At 54.8% G+C, this 21,751-nt stretch overlaps 1 protein-coding gene across 4 annotated transcripts in view; it reads right to left on the reverse strand.

The window, feature by feature from the left end:
- Positions 1-5,155: 5,155 nt before the first annotated feature.
- The window catches only part of SUFU (SUFU negative regulator of hedgehog signaling), a 110,590-nt gene continuing 93,994 nt past the window's right edge, over positions 5,156-21,751 (reverse strand). For 3 of the 4 annotated variants that reach the window (XM_036828765.1, XM_036828764.1, XM_036828766.1), the window contains 4 exons: positions 21,509-21,643; positions 19,816-19,954; positions 10,894-10,962; positions 5,156-8,427 (listed from right to left, as the gene is read on the reverse strand). In XM_036828765.1, coding sequence (XP_036684660.1) covers positions 8,338-8,427; positions 10,894-10,962; positions 19,816-19,954; positions 21,509-21,643 — 433 coding nt within the window. In that variant the 3' untranslated portion in view covers positions 5,156-8,337. The remainder of the gene's footprint in view (positions 8,428-10,893; positions 10,963-19,815; positions 19,955-21,508; positions 21,644-21,751) is intronic. The other variant, XR_005016825.1, reaches the window with a different exon arrangement.

Consider the following 21,751-nt stretch of genomic DNA (forward strand, 5'->3'; position numbering starts at 1 on the left):
GTGCTTCAGTCAGGAGGAAAAACAAATGCAAAAGCAATGAATCAATCAGGCATGTTCCAGGGCAGAAAGAAGGCCTGCGGTGAGGGAGAAGCCAGGTAGGGACCAGAACACACAGGGTCATGGTAAGGAGTTTGGGCCTGAAGCTGGTTGTGAGAAGCTACTAGATTTGGGATATATTTTGGAAGTAGAGCCAATAGGACTAGACAGGATTTAGATGTAGGGTGAAGAGGAATCAACACATAATAGTAATGGGGTAGGAATGGGATCAAGATGTGCTTATCATTGTATATATATAGTATATCCTTCTGAACTTATGATTTGGGCCTCAACAAGAGGCTGGGTGGTGGTGCCATTTACCCAGAAGGAGACAATTGGAGAGGATTAGGTTTGGGTGGGGACATTTTAAATAGTTCTAAGTTAAGTTTGAGTTGGTTTAGCTATCCCAGTGGAAATCCTAGAGGAGACAATTGTATATACAGACTCAGAGGGGAGGTTTGTGCTGGAGATTATGGATTTCAGAATCATGAGCGATTATGTTCTAAATGGTAGGGATGTCCCTGGTGGCACAGTGGTTAAGAGTCCGCCTGCCAATGCAGGGGACATGGGTTCAAGCCCTGGTCCAGGAAGATCCCACATGCTGTGGAGCAACTAAGCCCGTGTGCCACAACTACTGAGCCTGTGCTCTAGAGCCCACAAGCCACAACTACTGAAGCCTGCGTGCCCTAGAGCCAATGCTCTGCAACAAGAGCAGCCACTGCAGTGAGAAGCCTGCGCACCGCAACAAAGAGTAGCCACCGCTCACCGCAACTAGAGAAAGCCAGCGCGCAGCAACGAAGACCCAACGCAGCCAAAAAACAATTTTTTTTAAAAAGGTAGAACTGAGATTCAAACTCAGTTCAGAATGACCCATGGGTCCCTGATCCTTCCATAAAACCAGTGAGCTTCTCTGCTTCAGGACCTTCAATCTCCTTATTCCTGATTGGGGGGTGGAGGTGTTAATATGGGCCCTTCAAGGACACAGCATGTGTCTTTTAGTACTTTGCATCCCCTTACATGGGAGGTCTTATGCTGAATGAATGACGCATGCATGCATGTCTGAGTGAATAAACAAGGAGAAAGTGGCTTTCTAGCCCTAATCCTCAATTCCATGCTCTAAAGACGGTGCAAAGAAACAAGGTCTAGATTGGAGCTGTTGGAGCGTCCTTCTCTGGCCTCCTCACCAATGACCTCTAGGATAATCTAAAGGATTCCACTCATTTCTCACTTTTCTAGATGGCTCCCCTTGACTTAAACATCATACTCTTCTGATTTTCTTCATATCTTTCTAACCACAGACTTCTCCAATTTCCATCTCCTAAATGTTGGCTGCCCTCCATGCTCTTCTCTTACTAACCTATACCTGCTCCCTCATTTACTCCTAAGGCTTCATTACTGTCTATATACTGATGACTCCCCAGTCAGTCTCCAGCTTAGATTCTCACCCTCCTGGGTGCAGACCCGTGAAACCAACTGTGCTCTCCACCCAGATGTCCCACAGATACCTTGAATTCAATGTACTGGAAACTAAAATCTTCATCCTCTTTGCTTTCCAACCTGCTGCCCCTTCAAGATGTTTGCAAATCTTGACTATTTCTTAACCTCTCCATTACTTCACCACAAACTCTTGCCTAATTATTTCAGTAGGTCCTAACTGGTTTCTGTTTCTGCCCTTATGTCCTGGAGTCAATTCTCAACAGAGTAGCCAGAGTCATCTTCGAAAAATATGTCAGATTGTGTCACTCTTCTGCTCACTTTATAATTGCCAGCAAGGTCCTACAGGATCTGGCCTCTGTGTAAGTAATCTCCTATTATCCCCTTTCTCTCACTCTGCTCCAGCCCCACTGGCTGTTCCTCAAATACACCTGGTGTGTCTCCCATGCCCCACCCCTCCAGGCTCTTCGAAGTTGCTCCTCACTTTGCCTGAACCAGTCTTCCCCTAGATATCCCTACTGCACCCTGCTTCCTCTCATTGAGATCCTTTGTTCAAGTGAGCCTAGGCAGTGAGGCCTTTCCTGACCTCTGTATTTAAAATGTGCCCCTCCCCCAGCCCTCACTATCTCTCCTCCTCTGTTGCATTTGTTTTTTTCTCCATAGCACATAACTCCATGTACTATGTATTCTACTTTAAAAAAATATTATCTTCCATTTCCAAAATATAAGATCTGTGAAAGGGGTTTTCTTTAATGCTGTGTCTCTGATGCCTACCGTGGGACCTAGCACATAGTAGCTGCTCAATAATTATTGGTTGAATCAATGAATGAATCCCGTTCTCTCCATTCCTACCACTTCTACCCTAATCTAGGCTTGACTGGTCACCTTGCCTCCAATCTAGCTCTCTTTCAAAATGTTCTCCATCCAGCAGGCAGGGGGATGGTACTACTGTGAAAGCTGGATGACTTAAGCCATGTACTCTAGGCAATTGGAACTCCACAGTTCCCAAGAAGAGTTTTGGGGCTTTGCCCCTGTTGTTCTGTCTGCCTGGAGAGCTTTTCAGAGTATAGCCCCACCTTCTTTTGCCAAATTCATCCTTAAGCATCAGGTTTTGACTTAGATGTCATTTCTTTCAGGAAGGTTTATAAATCTCCCCAGACTGGGTTGGGTACCTTCTCTGTGTTCATATCCTAGCATAGCCCTTTAATAAAGTGTTAACCCTAACTGAGCAATTACTATGTGCCAGGCACTTCATGTGTATTATCACATATAATCCTTGCCAAACCTCTGTGAAGCGAATATCCACTTTTAGAAGAAGAAACTGAGGCACAGATTAGTTAACCTGTCTAAAGTCAAACTGATAACAAGTGGTGGAGCTGGGGTAGGATCGAAAGCAGCTTACTGCCTTCCTCTTTTAGGGCTCTTGCAATTGTTTCCCGGTCCGTCTTCCCCCAGTGCACTATGAGCTCCTTAAGGCCAGGCCTGTGAAGAGTCTCCCAGCATATAGCCGAGTGCATGCCACACGTTTGTTGAAAGGACAAGTGAACATATTTTCTAGTTTTTGCCATTCCCACAGTGTTATCGTAGTGGCTCAATAATGCTCAGGTGGCCTTCCTCTGGCTTGTCAAGGTTAAGACCCAGAAGCTCCATTCTCCTTCCTTTTGGTGCTTTCAGTACTGAGATGGTGTGTGGGGTGGTAGTGGGTGAAATTAGAAGAACAAAGGAACAGCATCGCTTCTTTTAGTTCTCTGGCCCCAGTAAGGCCACTGCTCACCTCACAACCCCCTCAAAGTCTCCCTTGCCCCTCAAGTTCCTCAGAAAGCTGTGCTCACACAAACCATGGACACCCACCAGCAGTCTTTTTTGCCCTTTCCCCATCCTGCCCTTAGCTCTCCCCCAAAGACTTCCTGCACTGAGGAGGAGGGGCTGGTTAGTCCCACATGGAAGGGTCCCGAGATGGCCACCCCTGCCAGGCCACATCCTGCCCTGCCCTATGGTCTTGGGACATTTCTCTCCCTTCTGCTGCCCAGCTAATCACTCCCCTCACCCCACGCTGGCCTCCCAACCTCAGAGCCTGGCAGGCTGGGTTGAGTCACTCATTTCCAGCATGCTTCTCCTTCTGGTCAGGCCAGTTTGGCAAATCTCTCAGGCTCCCCAGACCCATGGCCTTGGAGCCTGTGGGTCCCCCTCCCTAGGGCCCCTGATCCCCCAAATAGGGCAGAGCAGACTCCTGGAGGAATGTACAGGCTTTCGGAGGAGACATTAAAGATCACATGGACGGCTTCTCCCCTCCTTAAACCTAGGGACAGAGTCTCTGCTCTGGGTCCAGGAGCGCTTTTCTTTCCAGAAACAACCCCAGCCTACTCCTGTCTCCCGGAACCACCTAAGCACAGAATCTCGCTATTCTGTTTTCTTTGGGGCAAGAACTTCACCCTGACCCTGGGTCCTTCCAGGCTAGTCAGATGAGGAGGATTAGATAAGCAACCTGCCCCCAGTCTCCAAGGAGAAAGGGGAAGGGGTGTGGCCTGGGCCACCCTGGGGTAGTCAGCCTGGCTCCAGACCCTCCCAGCTCCCTTGCTCTGACTGCCAGAGGGACTGAGGGCCCCAGACAGGACCTGCCCCACTGCTGAGGAGGGGCGGGGGGGGGCGGGGGGGGCAGCCATAGTTCAGCAGGAGGTCACAGAGGAAGGAGGAGTGACCTCCCCCTGGGGCAGGTCCCACAGATACAGCTGCATCTCAAAGAGGACAGGGAGGGGAGCTAAGAGACCCTTCACAGGAGCTGACTCCTTCTGCCCCCTACCCTCTTGTGGTGCCCCCAGGACCTCTGCAGAACCCCCTCAGTGCTACAGCTCCATCCTGAGGACCAGAAGAAAAGGGCCCTGCTAATCCCCAGGACAGACAAGCAGGCCTAGTAGGAAGGGAAAGAATGTGTGAAGGCCCAGAGCAGTCCTGCGGCTTCCTGGACCCTGTCTGGGTGCAGACCCACTCCTGCCTGCCTCTAAGGCCCCAGGCTGTTGCCTTCTCCCCCTCTAGCACTAGGCTCTGCCCTGCCACACCAGGCCTTGGAGTGATAAGAGCTGGGCGATCCAGGGAAGGAAGATCCACCTGCCTCCTCACCCAGACCAGGCCCAGAGGATTTAACAGGAAGGGTAGGCTGGCCTCTGTGTCACCCAGTGGGCCAGTTCTGAGGCTGCCCCTCCATCCTTCCCCCAGGCCCTGGATTAGGAGGTTGAATTTAGGTGCCTGGTGAGGGGAGTGCTGTCTCTTGCCATAGCTGGAAGGGGCGCAAGGACTCCAAAGTGGACCTGAGGAAGGCCCGCCTTCCCAAGGGAAAAGGGTTTTTTGCTGAGAGGTGGGTAGGAGAATGAAGCAGAAGAGAGGGTCTTTACCCACACACTCATCTCCCCAGACTGTGTTCCACCTCCTACCCCCCTGACCTTACAGGAATTCAAGACCAGTGAAAGAGAGCCTGTCCCTGCGAGGTCATTTCTGCATGACTGAAGAGTCACAGGCTGTGTGATCCTGCTTCCCTGGCACCGTCTCCACTCCCAACATCAGTCTTCAGGGCCTTTCCACATCCTGGCTTCTTCTAAGTGGCTGAGTCCAACCCACCCCCTCTGGCAGGGCCCCTGGCTTTCTGCTCCCCTACTCCAGGCAGCCAGAAAGGAGCACAAGACCCAGGCACTTCTGCAAATACGTTTAATGCACTTAGATTACACAGAGGAAGAGGGGGCAAGAAGGAAACGACATCTAAGTGAGTCACCCAAAAATTCTTACAAAAGTCCCAGGCTGGCTGCAGCCCCCAGGAACCGAGTCACCATTGACATTAGAAACTAATATAAAATTTTACAAAAGTCTGCTCATTGCAGCATTCAGGTACTTGTACAAAAGGAGGGCTCTTTCTACAGGGCTCCTGACTTACAACAGGGACCCAGGTACCTCACCTGGCACAGGGACCTAGAAGCCAGAGAGGAAAGACAACCAGATAAAAAAATACAGTCAAGGGAATTCTCTCCTGGTCTGCCCCATAGGGGCCGACCTTCAGGTTTTTCCCCTGCTCTCAACTCAAAACCCAGTCTCAAGACCCTGTGTTTATTTTTTAAAACATGCTAGCCCTTTAGACTCTCCCCAAGGCTTCCCAGCCCCTGCCCTGAAGCCTCGCCTTGGGAAGAGAAGGGCAGGAAGAGGCACCAGCTCCTCAGCCAGACCTGAGACCTTGCATGAGCCTCTCCAGCCCCACAGAATGGCAGCTGGGTCTGTGGTCCTCCTGCAGCCCACACTGCGCCTGAGGAGCCGTGGGCGTCTGCCTCGTGTAGCTGGCAAACAGCATGGGGGAGCCTCTTCTTCTCGGAAGCTTCAGCCACGGGGACGTGGAGGGATGGGGTAGGATGGGGCAAGTTTCGAGGAAGCCTGTGGCAAGAGGCAGATTTAGGGAGGGAGGCTTCTTACCTCCCCAACTTACTATGAGGTCAGGGCTCCCAAAGAGCTACAGGGAGAGAAAGAAGGGGTCCATCTAGTGAGCGCCCATCATATGCCAAGTGCTGTGCTGGGCATGCCCCATGGTCAGCCTCGCTTCGTCCCCAGGGAGGGTCCCCTCTCACCAGCCAGAAGCTCAGTGGAGGGCCCCCTTGCTGAGAAACCTCTGGAAGGCACCACCGCCTAAGGGAAAGGAGGTCTGGGCAGAGATGGCGAATGTTCCACCACTCCCCCAGAGCCCATGCACTGTAGGGAAAGGAGAAGGAGGCTGGTTCCGGCCGAACTGTGGAGGTTCCCCACACTGACGGGGCAGGAAGGGGCCACAGGCTTCACAGGCCCATCGTCTCAGAGCTCCCCTGCTTCCCTTCTGCCTCCCACACTGACAACAAAACTTAGCTCAGAAAATACCCCCTCCCCCCAAGCCAAACCAGGCAGGTAGAGGCAGGTCCCCAGAAAGAAAGAATCTGTGGAGAGGCAGGTCAGGATGGCAAGCAGGGAGGCAAGCCGACGGCACCTCTTTGGCCATGAAATGTCTGAAGACAAGAGCTTTAAAGGCAGGGATGCTGTGGTGGGTGAAGGCCAGGAAACGTCCTTCTGGAAAAGTCCTCAGAGCAGAAGGCACAGCTGCTGCCAACATCAGGTCCAGAGGGGCTTCCATCTTCGGCGCTTGTGTGTTGGGGGCGGCGTCTCTCCCAAGTGCCAGGCCGATCCGCCGTGAAGCGCTGAGTTTGATGGGGTTAACCAGGCAGCCCTGCTGGTGTATGCAGAGAAGGAACCAGACCCGAGTGGCCCCTCGGAAGTCCAACAGCCTGGCCACTACCCTCACGGCCCCTGGAGGCAGCTCTTTGGCTAGATTGCTCATCAGAGGCGTCCTGCACCCCGTGGACCTCCCTGGCACTCCCGGTGGTGCCTGTGTGTGTGGCGGCTGCAGACAGGGACAGGGCATGGGCCTGTGTGGTCTGTGACAGACAAAAGGACTTTGCTTTGGAAAGGCCTGAAGGGTGATCTCGGAATAGCCGTCCCTGGAGTTGGGGGTAAGAGGGCACGAAAGGGGCTTGCTGATTCCAGGTCAAAAGTGGGAGACAACCCAAGAAGAACCCCAAAACCACGGGCCAGAGATAGGTTGGCTATGAGATAGGAAGACCACGAGATCTGCAATACTGGGGTGAGGGACCAAGGACCGCGAGAGGCCAGGATGCAGGAAAGGAGACAGGACAAGGGGTAGAGAATGAAGGATGAGAAATGAATGGATGCAGGGAGGACGGGAGCGCGGGAGAGTGCAGCGTTTGCAAAACCAAAGTGAAAGACATGTTGAGAGGTTGATTTTTCTGTTTTTAATAAGCCAGAGTCCTGCAGCCTGGAGGTTGGGAGGCCCGGGGGATGAGGAAATGGGATGGGAGTGGCAGAGAGCTGGAGACCCAGGCCCTGAGTGGCAGGTGGGAATGGTCTGTGAAGCGCTGGGCTTCGCCCTCTCTCAGGCACGCCTGGTTGGGAGGAAAACGCCTGGAAGGTGAGGCTGCAGTCACCAAGTCTCGGAGATCCTGATGATCCTTGAACTTTGTGGGGACCCAGTCCAGCTGGGAACCAGCAGCAGCCCTTCCTGGCCCCAGCTAAACTGGGCTCAAGGCTGCATGGGGGAGTGCCTCGGCTCCACCAGGCCCAGCTGGGAAGAAAAGCCTCTCTGCGAAGCTGGCTCCTTCAGGGCCCCAGACTGGCAGGCGAACACTGGCACCTTCTCTGGTGGCAGCTCAGGGGGAGACGGCCCCAGGCCCTTGTCTGAGAGAATGAGAAAGTTCATCTGGAAATAAAGTTCTGTTTAAAAAACATTATATAGATGGCTTCTGGACATCTTTGAGGAGCAATAAAATACCATCCGGTTTCTACAAAATAAAATAAGGAGGAAGAAAACCAAACACGATCGAAGGAATCGTTCCACGGCCAGAGGAGCTTGACTAACAAAGCCTCCCCAGAGTTGAGCTGGGCCATACAGGCGGCCACTCCGCCTCCCTCCTGCTGGGCTGTGTGGCAGAGGGTAGGTGAGAACGAGGCCTGTCTCCACCTAGGAGCACATCAGAGGTCCGGAGGCAAATCTCAAAACGGAACCTGTGGCAGTGGCAGGAGGGGAAGGTTGGCATTTGCCCAACTGTGGCCCACTGGGGCCAGGGCCTGGTCACATGGCTTGGCCGGCTGCGGGGGGAGGCCCCCGAGCTGCAGGTGAGGGGGGGCCTGCGGCCTGTGCGTGGCATCCCAGCGGGCTACGGGCGCAGTGGCTGCGTGGTCATCCTCACACTTGTCCTTTTATTTGTGGGAGTCTCATTTACGCAGTTGTTACACTGGAGTCACCAGGGAGCAGCTGGGCTCTCCCTTGGCCCCTGCAGGGCCCAGCCCAGGCTAGTGCAGCGGACTGTCAAAGACCACGTCGGGTAGGATGGAGACTTTGAGCTTCTTTTCGGGCCAGCTGTACTCTTTGGGAAGTTTGAACTGCGGAGGGAGAACAAGCACAGAGCCAGAGTATACACGGTTAGCAGAACCCACTGCCTTCTTCCCACGCTGCCTAGAGAGAGGCCAGGACCCTCACCAAGGCCCTGTCCCCTGGGTGCTGGGGGCAAGACAGGCCACTGGTTGCCTGGCTTCAGTCACCAATGCTAGACCCAGGTGGGCGGCTGGGGTCAAGCTGCTGGAGTTCACTGACCCCTCCTTTCCCCTTGCCCTGCCAATAATTAACTGGGGTTGGAGGAGGCTTGTTTTCTAACTCTTTCTTGACTGTGCTGACCTCCCTCCAGCTCACTTCCTTGGTTCTGCCTCAAGCATGTAAGGAATCTGCTCCCTGAGGCCCAGGGGCTAGAGGATGGGGGGCAGGGGAGGGTGCAGATGCTACAGGGAAGTGGCTTGAGGTCTGGAACTCTGCGGTCCTGTCCCTGCCATGGCTTCTTTCTGAGGCTGGTGGGGAAGAACGCTGGAACTGGCCCTCTGTAGCCTTTGCCAAAGGGTCCCCAGGGAAGGAGGCCCTGGCTCGGCCTCGGTGGGTGCCGAGAAGCAGGGGTAGTGTGGCTTAAGGTGACTTCTTGGGCCTGGTTCATTCTCGAGAGGAGTAAACCCCCATCCTGCTCCCCCTTGTTCATTCTCACCTGCTTCCCAGAGTTACCAGCCTGAGAGAGGTGCCAGCAGTGGCCAAGGAGAGCCCAAGGTCTTCCTACCCGACTCCCCGGAATCACTGATTTGCCTACAGTTGTGTTTCTCAAGCTTCTGGTGGGGGTAGGGGAAGAGGCTGACCTATCTTATTCCTTCTGTATGCTAGGACCCTGCATGGGTCCTATGGTGCTCATAGATGCTCCCCGATTTAGGAGCAGGGTCTGCCTTTTATGACTCCTGCTGCCCCGGGGCCAGGCAAGAAGACAGGCCAGTCTGGGAAGGAGGGAAGAGCAGGGCCTTCAGCCTGCCTAGAGCTGGTGCTGGCAGTGGATGGGCCTGACACTTCCTGGCTGGCTCCCTCTCCCTCCCTCTGATGGGGGACTGTCCAAGCCAGGACCAAAGTGGAGAGTAGGGCAGGGTGTGGGGACAGCCTCTGGACAGGAAAGAAAAAAAAAGTCATTTTTAGTGACCTACTTTCCTAAGCTCCTCCTGGCTCCCGTCCCTCCTGCCTGGACTACCCCCCTTCCACCCCCTGAGCACCCGAGCTGAAAGCAGCAGTCTGGCATGGTGCCATCCCTGTGCGACATGGCCTCTCCGGAAGCACTTCTGGGCAGCTGGCTCTGGTCTGACTGAATGGGAGCCAGGCTTCAGGGACCGGTGACTTGCGGGGGTTGACTGGCTGGCACAGACTGGGTACTTGGTGACTTTTGAATGTAAAAATGAGTTAATTTATCAAGCCACATCCCAGAGGAGAGAGAAGACACTATCCCATTGGGGGTGGCCTCAGGCTCTGAGGAGTTCCTGTTCACCTGGAGACCTGGACGGGCCAGTCCTGCCCTGTGCACTGTCCTCCGCCCCGTGGACGTCTGTCGGAGGCCTCCGTGTCCTGGCTGACTCGGCCCTGGAAGCCCCGGCAACTGGAAGCTCCAGCCCTGGCTGAAAGCTGGCTCCTGCCTGGCTTCGCTCTAGCTTGGAAGCCTGGCCCCTGGCAGGTGAAGGAGCTCTCCCCCAAACACACTTCCTGGCACAAAGGGCGAAGGAAGGGTCTGTCTCTGCCCCGGGGCAGGGGAGGGCCCAGAAGAGCAGGAGGACAGCCAGCTTGCTAATGTTCCATTAACCTATCGGGCAGGGCACTAAGGCCAGGAAGGCTCAACCAGCTGGGGTGCTGCTTGGTAGGAGGCCGGGGGAGGGGAAGGGACTTTCCAGGATGAGGTAAGTCCCCACAAATGAGGATGCCGGGAACAAGGAAGAAAAACAAAGGGGATTATGGGCTCCATTCCTATACCCAAGCAGAACAGCCAGGGAAAGCACAGGCCCCCACCTGGCCCGCCAGCTCGGCTAGGGCTGGAAGAAGTGGACCAGAGGGGAGAGCTCATGGCCAGTGAAGGGAGGAAGGAGAGTGGCTCCTGGGTGGCCTGAGGCAAGCGCAGGAGTCCCTCGCTGCCCACCAGAACTCTCCCGTGGAATGTTCTCTGGCAGCAGGCGTGGGCTTTCTGTTCAGAACCTGCCAGGGAACAGCAGGGGCTGAGGAGAACTCTGTGCTCCTCAATGAGGAGCCTGAAGGCCCTGGCTGCCTCTTCAAGGAGGTTCTCAGGAGTTGGCAATTCAGACAGTTTGCTGGGTGTCCTTACAAGGGCTGGCAGTGGGGTAGGGGGTGATTCAGGGAAGAGAAATAAAGCCATTTAACATCTCCTTTCCAGCCTATCTCCACACGTCTCTCACACACACACACACACACACATACACACACAAACACACACACACAGAGGCTCCTGGAGACTGGAACCTGCCGTCAAAGAGAATCAAACAGCTTACTTCCTCTGGAGAAGTCAAATCTTCCAAGTCCTCCAACATTTTCTCTACAAACTCTTCAGTCAACAGAATCTGGGAAGAAGGCACAAGACAGGCTTTTATTATTTTTTAAAAATATATAGTCTTTTTGCTAACTGCCAAGCTGTGGACCTTTCTTCGGGCCATTAAGGAGCTATGAGGCCACTGTGATGTGTTCTAGGGACACAGGGAAGGGCTTGAGGCCTATCCCCGACTGTCACCCACACCCCGCCCCCAACTCCCACCACCACCTGCCTACCACATCAGAGGGACTGGGGCAGAGGAGGAAGGACATCAGAGGACAATGGGGAGCAGGGGGGGACATCTGGAGAGATGGTGGCGCTGGTCCCAGAAGGGACATGAGAACGGGTTGGGAGGAACCCCTATTTTGGCAGTTCGGGCTTCCTGCGCGCTGCAGTATGGTAGAGGGGAGACAGAAGAGCCGAGGGGCAGAGAAGAGAGATTCCAACATCGTCCTTGCCCAACCAGGTTCACTTGGTAGGACAGAAGGAATCTGTCTGGATTTGGAACACAAGCCTCATCTGGAATCTGGAAATGCACCGGAAGGTACATCCAAGAACGTCTGAGCTGCAGAATTTGGAGACTGTACACCAACCTCTCTCATTTTACAGACGGGAAAGGGACTCCTTAACTCCCATTTTCATCCGTGGCCTCCACTTCCCCTCAGACTGGAAGCTCCCAAACCCCTGCCCTGCTGGCCCCATTCAGCCACTGAGTTCTTCAAGCTTTCCTTTAAGAAACCTCTTCTCCAGGGCATCTCCCAGCTATCCCACTTTGCTGCTCTAGTCTGGTGTCTTGTGGCTTCACGCTTTGACGTAGAGGACAGCCTGGTCCCACTATGCGGCAGGCACAACCATCACCCTCACCCCCTAAAGCAGTTTTCACAGTTAGCCGCAAGGTTCAAGGGTACCCAGGGCTTCCTCAGCCTGGTGGGCCGTCTTCTCAACTGGCTCCTCTGCCCAGCCTGACCCCTTCCTCTACCCCTCTCCTCCCCGTGCTGGTCAACGGGGCCCCCTGACCTCTGCAGCAGACCCTTCTGTCCCCCCGGGCTGTGGCTCTCCCCGCCTCGTTCTGCCTTCTCTAGCAGCCTGTGAACGCCCGGGGTGGGGGTGGGGGGACAGAGGAAGAGAACAATGAATTGAAGACCAAGGTGAGGGGCTCCTCTGACGAAAAGTCCCCTGTGACAAGGAGGAGGATCCAGGACTTGAGAAAATACCCATCAGGTTTCCCCTGGGAGTTGTCCACTCTGATGAGAACATAAGTTTCAACATTTGGAATAAAGTCAGCTTGTGAGATCAAGTGAAATGGCAGAGAAAGGAAGGCGAGCAACCAGGATCACTGGGCACCTCACAGGACGGAGGGCTCCGAAGGAAGGATGTTGATGGGCTGGAGGTGTGAGCAAGGAATGAGAAAACTACCCCAAGTGAACGGGTAAAAAAACACCACCACATCAGGCACCGTGCTAACCGCTCATATATCTTATCGCCTTCCAGATGAGGAAACTGAGACACAGATAGGTTATGTGATTTGCCCAATGTCACGTGGTTTGTGAGCAGCTGAGACAAGATCAGGTCCTGGTCTTGTCTGGACTCTAACGTTAGTGCCCAGAGCACAGCTTCCAAATCCTGAGGTCTTACCCTCACGACATTTCCTCATTTATTGATCCTTCCACTCGTCTGCCCATCCAACTACTTGATTCTGTAAGCATTCCCTGGGTGCCTCTGCTAGGCCTGGCCCTGGGTGGAGCCTCAGGGACACAAGCATGAAGGCAGTCCATTCCCCACCTGGACAAGCACCTTCCCGCGCTTGACAGGGAGCCAAAGGTCATCTCCTTCTCAGGCTGCAAGCCCACAGTCAGGGACAAAACAGCTCCAACCACTGGCCCGCAACTCCTCACCAAAGTTTCTGTTTGAGGAGCTCAGGCTTCAAGTGGAGACAGAGACAAGGTTTAGACAGGCAAAGCCGGTCCAGGGAAATGCCCACCTGAGGTGCCCCCTCCCACCTCCCTCCTGGTTCCCCAAGGCGGGACTGGCTGACTCCTCTCACAGACCACCGTGACCCCTTCCCAATCCCACCCTGATCCTCCTCCTCCCACAGCTGGAGCCCTTGCTCCTCCTGCTCTTATCCCAGGGCTCTCCCTCCCCACTACCCCCCCAAAGCCCAGAGTCTCTCTACCAGTTATCACCAGTCTGCTTAAGTAGTACAAAAGTCACATTCACATTTTTGGCATTTCCGGGGCCTGCTGCCATCTCTGCAAATGCTAGCACAAACACAAGCATACCTAAAACCCAATTATATTACAATGGCTCCAGTCCGGGCTAGGCTGAACTGATTTCTAACCCACAAATACTTTGGAGGGAGAACATTTCTGCCAGAGAGGTAAATAGGCCTGGGACTGTAGCTAGTGCTGGGGGTGAGATGGGATTGGGGGAGGGTTCACAGGGACGGTGACCATGCAGAGAGACTCCAAACAGCTGTAGAAATGGTAAAGGTAAACCCACCAACACTGAGTTCAGTCCTAAGCCAGTTCCTCTGACAAAGGTCTGGAACTGGTGGTGGAAAGAGGGTGAGTTATGGTGGCTTTTGGTAGACCAGCTACCAAGTGTGTACAATCTGTGTGTGGACTCATTTTATACTCAGCTGGGAGAGGGGATGGTAAGACCGAAAAAGGGGACAAACCCTAGTCACTCCTCAATTTTCACTTTTGGTGGTTTGTTGGTTCCTGCTGGAAACTTCACATTTTAAAAGAATTAAACGGGTAAAATTATACAGGAGATCTGCATGATATTAAGGGTGACATTCCCTGCAAAGAAACACGACAGACTGTCATAGCTCCAGGCACCTAATTTAATTTCCTTTGGGAGTTAAACCTTAGAAGCTTGGATTGAACAAACAGGCCCTGTTCTTTGTATATTTCAGACCTGGAGCTGAGAATGTTAACAGATCTTATCAACAGGACACTGGAGATAGACAGCTATGATGGAGCAGCTCCTGGGCGCTCTCACGAGGAACAGACTCGCCGTTGTGATGCAACTGTGGGAAAAGCCTGTGCAATTCTGGGGCTTCGGGCTCTTGAAGCTCCCTGGGTCCCCATGGAGCTGCCTGGCTCTGCCACAAATAATAACAGGAAAGGCTATGATAATGACAGTGGTAATGATAATACTGCCAACAGCAGAAGCAGCGCCTCCCCCGTGTGCCAGGCACTGGGCCAAGTGCTTGACCGGTATCATCTCACTGAATCCTTAGGGCAGTCCTGCAAGGGAGGTAACCAGCATTCCCATTGTGCAGATGCGCGGGCATCAAGAGGAGACAAGTCTGGACTTTAGAAGAACAGTGATCTGACCTCATGGTGGTGGAAGAAGCTCTTTTCCTGTCTGGGGAAAGTACCCCAATTCAAGAAGACTTGTATGCTCAGAGCTGACTCCTCTCTCTCCTCTGATGGGGGAGGTGGAGGTGACTTTGGCTTCAACCAATGGCCTGGAAAACCAGCGACACATCTCCCGGCCACCTGCTCAGCTCAAGAGGGCTGGAACCCTGGGCGTCACAGACATGCAGCTGCTCAAAACCAGGTTGGCCAACTGGAAAGGGAGGCAAACCATGCCCCAATACAGTTTCCAAGTGGGGACAGCAGGTCAAATTTCCAGGTCAGCTTGGTAAATGTGTACATAAGACGACAGTTACATTAGTCCAGAAAATAGCAGTAGAAATAATACTAATAATGAAAATAGCACTCATCGATGATAGTACTCACCAAGAGCTGGGCATAAATGCTTATGTTTGTGCACAAGCAACCCTTGGAGGGAGAAGACTCTCTAGTGAGAAGGGAAAGCCCCCCAAGCAATCCGAGCAGCAAACTCCCCTAGAAGGATTTTGAAAACACAGGGATACCAGGCCCCATCCAGACCTTCTGAATCCAGACCTTCTGAAGCTGAATAGCTCAGGCAAGGCCAAGGCATCTGCATTTTTAAAAGGCAACACCTCCCTCCAGGAGATCATGGTGGCGGGAGTGCTGGGGAAATATACTCACAGGGGAAGTGGGTTTGGGCACAGGTTTAACCAATACAGATGAGTTAGTGGCTGCAGCTCTACCACCAGCTCTAACTGGTGGAGCTGGGAGGGGAGCAGTGGCTCCCTGCCCCCCACTCCCAACCTCCACCTTTGATGAGGCTTGGAACACAGGCCAGCAGCTTACTCCAAGGTGCTCACACCCAGTGCCTTAGGCCAGCCTGGCTGGTTGGTGAAGACGGAGGATTGTCAACAATCTCCCAATTCCCCAGGCCCCAGCAAGTTCCAGAAGGAACCTGAAAAGTGATCTTTCATCAATGCCTGCTCTGGGCAGGCCTGGCTATGGGACAGGCAGGGGCCCCGCTGCTGTAGATCTTATTCAAATGTCTGCGGTCAATGATATTTCTGAGTCTGCAAACAGCACTGACAAAGCCCACTCCTTCCCCTTAGTATGACAATCCACACTTTGTCTGGGGCCTTGTTTGCTCTTCGTGTTGACACATTGTTCTTGCTTCCCAACAAGTTTGGCTTTCTTTTTCCTTCCCTTTCCTTCTCTCAGGGAAGAAGATGTGCTGTTTACGGGGCAGAGCCTGCCATGGAGCTGCTCTGGCGCTCACAATGGCAGCGGGGGACACAGGACCAGGAAGCAGGCCAGTCTGCGTCCCCCCAACCCCGACCGGCCAGACAGAAGTGAGAAAGCAGCCCAGAGGACCCCCGCCCCCCAGGCTCGGGGGCAGAGGTGTGTGTGGCAGCTACCACTGCAGTGGTGGCACAGGGAGGCCACCTTCATTTCCTGTCCTTGCTGGGTGGGGAGGAGTTGGCTGAGGTGGCCAGGAGCGGGCTCAGACTCCCCCTGCTCCGGCTGTCTGCTGCGGAGGGCAGAGCGGGCCGCCACAGCCCTCGCCCGAAAGGGAGGCTGCTGTACTTCCCTAGGCACAGTGCTGGCATTTAAACCCTAATGGCTGTACCCTGGACACTGAGGTCCCCGTGACAGCCCAAGCAAAGGTCTCCAGGGGGACCAGGTCGTGGCCAGGTTCACCAGTGGAAGGAGAAAGAGCAGAGGCACAGAAGAGGAGCTGCCCAGGGCCTGGGCCAGGGATCGCCAAGTGTCTTCCACACAACATCCAAATGGGTACATGGGGACAGGAGAAGGCAGTGGCTTGTCCAGAGGACAGTGGTGAGTCAGCCGCTGGGCTAGGAGGAGAGCCAGCAGTGACTCCCCAAACCTGGCCTGGAGAAGCGAAGCCCACTTGAACAGCTGCTGGGTGTCTTCTCCCAAGCCCTGGGCCTCCCATCAGGGCTGGTAGGGAATGGCTGGGAACGGGGGGCCACCTGGGTGAGCTGTCAGACACCACACAGCTGAGAAAGCATTGCAGGGCTTAAAAAAATATTCTCATATTTGGTGATGTGACCCCTGTGTGACCTCTGGGGCCGACTTCTCCCCCTTCAGATCAACCTTGGCTGGGGACGGATGAACGACTCAGCTCTGGGCCAGGCTCCCACTCAGAGGCTAACAGCCCGGTGTTGACAGACTCAAGGGAGAGAGGCTTGTTAAAGCCACTGGGATGAGGAATGCTGGGGGAAGGCGTGCAGGAGAGGACGTTGGCAGGCCTCCCCCTGGTCTGAAGACTGTCCTGTACAACCCTGGAGTTGGTGGACAGCCTCTACCATCTCAGAAAAGATAAAAACAGCAAATGGTAGGGCAAATGGAGGAGTCCGGTGTCAACCTATGGAAACTGAAGAGCCTAAGGAACTGGAGGATTCCTGCCTCTCCAGCTCCTCCAGGAAGCAAGGAGTGTCCACTGTGCTTACTCTGGGGTTGCAGACAGCCCTGCATTTCCGTGCCGGGGCCTTGACGTTCCTGGGGCTGGAGAGATGGGGCAAGGAGGAGCCTGGAGGGCAGGTGCAGGCCCAGGAGCAGGTGGGTGTGGAGGCCTGTCTGGGGCCACTCCACAAGCTCCGGAAAGGGCCCAGATTCCCTCACTTGCTGCCTTTTTCTCTCAGGCTCTCCTTTGTCTCTCTTCTCCCATGTGGGGTGTCTCTGCCATGCCACTTCCCCAAGAGATAACAGGCCTGGGCTGGAGGCCAGAACAAGGTGCCAAGGCTGGGAGTGAGGGCTTCCAAGGCTGTTGACGGCTGATGCAAGAAAGTCATCCTAGCCCCTCCCAACTCCTCTGGGACCAACAGGGAGTGTTCAAGCAGCAGCCAAGAGAACAGAAGTCTGGGTCTCTTCAGTCCTGGGGCTGCTGCATCCAGTTCCTTCCTGATGCTCTGCCCCCAGCAGGCCTGGCCACACAGGGGTCAGGGAGACACCCTGGATCCTGGAAGCATGAGTGAGAGATTCCTGTAGGAGGTGAGGGCAGGCCTCTGTTGGGGTCTCCCTCCAGAGGAGCCTGGGGTCCCTCCTGGCCCAGTGGAGTGGGCCCTCACTGGTGACTATGAGCCTGACCCCAGGCCTCCAGGAGGTCCTCAGACTCCCGGGGAGACAGGCAGCCCCAGAGGGAGACTCAGAGGCCCACAAGTAATTACAAGCCCAGGTTCCCACAAGCTAGGGAGCTGCCTGTGACCACAGTGGCAAGACCCTAAAGAGGAGGGCGGGCTGCCAGTCAGATGCAGAAAGTGCTGACTGCTTTGGGGGCGGGGTGGGGAGGAGGGCTGGTGTGGATGTTGGCTTCACAGCTGAGGACCGGCTGGCCTGGGGGCAGGGGCAGCGGGTTTCCCAGGGCTCCCTGGAAAGGGCCTTGAGAAACCCCTTGGTGAGTTAGGGTGCGTGCCTGGGGAGCGGGCCCCAGCCAGCCTTCCCGGGAGCTCCCCTGTGAGCTGGCCCCTGTGGTGGACCACACTAATGAGCCCATAACACAGGCCTTTGATTAAGCAGCTCCCAGCACAGCAACTTTATTGAAACATGCCGAGGCCAGCGGCTGGTTCCCACAGCTCCCGTTCCCGGGGCAACGGCGCCTGGGAGGGGACCATGTGCTGGGAGTCAGCAGGGCGAGTGCTCAAGCTCACTGAGGGGCTGCCAGGGAGGCGAGGGGGAACAGGGCTGGAAGGGAACACCAGTAGCCGGAGGATCAGGGGCTTGGAAATCAGGGTTGGGCCCAGACCTTTGTGGGGACTGGGGGGCAACATGACATCTGCCGAGTGCTCTGGAGGCCCAGGTCCCCAGGCTGCTGAGAACTGGAGATGCTGACTCCCCCCCCCATCCCCGCTGCGGGCAGGAAGATGTTCCAAGGGGGATGGCGGGGCTCCAAGGACAGGTTCAGAGTTGAGCATGTGAAAGGCAACTGGGTGAAATTTCTTCTTGAGTTTGGGGAGACTCTAGTTCCTACTTTTCCAAGAAAATGTGCTTAACCTTCAATACACAAAAGTGCTATCTGAGGACACTTCTGCTGAGACCTGTCAACACACTGTCACCTGCTAGGAATGATGACCTGTGACCTCTCAGTGGCTGGGGGTCTCCTACTCGGTCCCTCGTTCCCCACTCCTTCCCAGCTCTGCCCAGGCAGAAGGCCTACCCCCTCCCTGCTCTCCACAGAGGCAGCCCGGTGCCCTGGGACACGATGGGGCTGGGGGGAGGACCTTTCCACTTGTGCTGGGCTAATTTCAAATGTTATACTTCAGAGCTTTTGCTACAGCAACTACCAACACCACATGGACAGAAATCTAATGTTACCAAGTGGGACTTTTAAAATGTATTTATAACTTTATGGTTCAAAGTAATTTTGTTATGAAACAATGTAATAACAACAGTGGAAAAAGGCAAGATAATTTATGGAACACAATATCCCTAAAGCACCGGCTTCCATTTCTACCTCAGCTTAGTCTGGGAGTGTGGTTGGTGTCCTTTGTTTGCCGTTTGTTTTAATTAAGGGTTAGTATTTTGGTGGGGAGGGCGAGGGAGGAGCTGGCCTGAGGAAGAGACACAGACACTCAAAGACTAAAAATATGCCTACATTAATGCTATACACACTTCACAGACCCCCACAGACTAGGCTAACCCCACAGAACCGGCAAAATTCTCTTCCCCTTTACGGTAATCCCTCCACCCACCCGCACCCTCCACCATACACCACAAACAAGGCAGAGTCACCTGTTAGATCAGGGTCAGATTCCCTTTCTGAGAGAGGTAAGGTAGAGTGTTCCTCCTCCCATGCCCCCAACAAACAAACAAAAAAGGATGTTGTTCCTCTAATACATCCGGGAGTGGGAGTCAGGGTTGGGTCGAGTACCCGAGAGACCTGGACGGGGCAGGGGCTGGAAGGAGGCCTGTGGCTCTCAGGCCCCAGCACCCAGCTTGGCAATGGCTTGAAGCTGTGCTCCAGCCAGAAGAGCAAAGGAGGGACAAAGTACTCCAGAAAAGCCATCAGGTTTCTGCACAGAGAAGCTGGGTGTCCATCAGGAAGAACAGGAGAACCATTAGATGGGGGAGGCTCTGTGTGCCAAGGCCTGCCCATCTCAGCCCAGCGCCCGGTCCAGGTCCAGATGCCCACTTTCTAGGAATTCTGGTGGGCTTTCCATATAGCACGAGAGTGGCTTCCACACTTCCTCCCATCCTGCTTCACCCTCCCGCTTCCTGTTCTTTGGTTTACCCAGTGTGCAGAAAGTCTCACATCCCTCAAACCTGAATTTCCGTGGCAAACAGAATTATCAACGGCCAGGGCCTGGAGAGTTATCGCTCCTGTCTCGGGGTACGGGGGAGAGGCCAGGAAGTGTTTCTGGAGCTGGTGGGCTAGGCAGCAGCATCCACACTCCACATGGCATCTCACAACCAGCCCCTCAGGAAGAGGAGCCGCCAAGAGCTGCCACGGGAGGACTGCGAGGGGGCGGGCACAGGAAGAACCCATGGAAAGGAGGGAGGGAGAAGAAAAGGAGCCTTCTCACTTGTAACCAGGGTCCATGAGCTGCATAAGGGTGCTCTTCGGTGGCAAAGGCGCCTTCTACTCCCGTGGAGACAAAGGTGATGGCCATGTCACCTGTGATACTTTTATATGTAAAGTGCCGTCCGTGCAGGAGCCTGCCCCTGGGGGTGGGAACATGAGACAGTGAGAGCAGGCCTGGCCAAGCTCAGGGACTGTGGAGGCTACACTCCCCGGGACGGGCTGTCTGGCAAATGCCCTCCTGACCGACCATCTGCCCACTAACAGGGGCCTGGAACTAAACACGTTCATCTCAACACCTCCCAAAAGAAGCCTCTTACGAGTTCTCTACTGTTATCCTTCCAAAGTGCTCAAGGCTAGCAGATACTAGAGCAGCATTCAAAGGGCCTGAAAGGGGATGGGAGTCCACCTCCTTCGTGTCCTGGTGAGGAGATTGAGGCCAGAGAGGCCAGTTAGTAATGTGCCCAAGGTCAGGCCCAGAGCTAAAAGGGGGATCGTGCCCCACCTTTGTTTGGAGGGTCGGGGTGAAGAAGCACCTAAACGAATTCCCACACCCTGGGATGATGGCTTAGTGCCCTCACAGCACAATCCTGTGTCCGGGGCACAGTCTTCCACCTCCTCCTGGGCTCCCCAAGAGAGTTAAATGGCTACCAAGACCACATCTTTAAAAAAAAAAAAGCTGAAGCCAAGTGGGGTCACTCTGAGGGAGCCACAAGAAGTTACTGTTAATCCCAAGTCTGGAAATACACCTGGGGGAAGGGCAGGCAGGGGCAACCAGTGGGGCAGAGATGCCAGTCAGCAAAGGAAGCAAAACCTGCTCTTGGCTTTCTCAGGTTGCCTTAGATTAACCCTTCACCAGTCTAAAGGCCCTGAGCCTGGGCCAGAGAGGGAGCTGGAGAGGAAATCGTTGGGGTCCTGGGGGGATGGTGCGGGGGGCTGGCCAGACCCTGGTCGCTCTGGCCACTTGCTCTCGTTGCCCTACTGGGCAAGGCTGGTTACCACACAAGGTCCTTCCTCAGGCTCCAGGGACAGTGGGGATGGTCCAAACCAGTGCAACCCCCTTCTTCCTTGTCACTGCTGTCTGAGTTTAGAGTTATCCTTGCTGCTTCTCCTGCTATAAAAGTGAGGGTGGAACCCCTGAGGGCTGTGGAGGAAGCCAGCTGCAACAGGTTTAGCCCAGTGCAGCATCCCCATGCAGAGAGCTGAATTCTGGCCACAGGGGTGGGTTTCTGGCACTGTGGACAGCAGCAGGAGGGACGCAGCTGGGCTTCTGGGTCCCTCAAGGAGTCTGCTGTGCGGGCCACAGGGTTTGGAGAACTGAGTGTTCTGCATGGAAAAGCAGCCAGGAGGAGAAAACAGAGTCCCACCCATCAGATTCCCCTGCCCTATTACCCCAGTGCTACTGGGGACCCTGCCACCCCTGACTCTGGGCTGGTGGGATGGCAGGGCATCTCCCTAGGTCACTGAACCTTCGTAAGGGAGCAGGGCTGGGGGACACTTCTCTGGACAAAGGAGCGCTCTCCAGCGCGGTGAGGGCTACTGGAGGGTTCAGGGTCCACAGGCTCCCCCAAAGGCCCAAGATGGAGCGGACTGACTAGCTTTCCTCCCCACCCTGGGCCCCAGACTCTGCCTCGGGGTAGGGGGCAAGCACAGGCCTGGTGGCTCCTTGAGGCCAAGTTGTCTGCTGTGGGGCTTACCTTAGGCAGAGAGGAATGAGGGCTCCTGACTCCTGGTTGAATTTCAGATGTACGCTCTCGAGCTGCCGCGTGCGGATCAGCTCATGGGGAATAATGGCCGTGGAGCTGTCACTTTCCAGGCTGTCTTTGCGGCTCCTGCGAAGCAAGCACAGGAACAGGTTCAGCACGAGGTGAAAACCGCAGGACAGGAGGCTCTCAGGCCAGGCTCCTGAGGCACGACAAGGATGGTGATTGATGATGAAG

Source organism: Balaenoptera musculus, chromosome 16 (genome assembly GCF_009873245.2).
Source record: "Balaenoptera musculus isolate JJ_BM4_2016_0621 chromosome 16, mBalMus1.pri.v3, whole genome shotgun sequence".
NCBI lineage: Eukaryota > Metazoa > Chordata > Mammalia > Artiodactyla > Balaenopteridae > Balaenoptera > Balaenoptera musculus.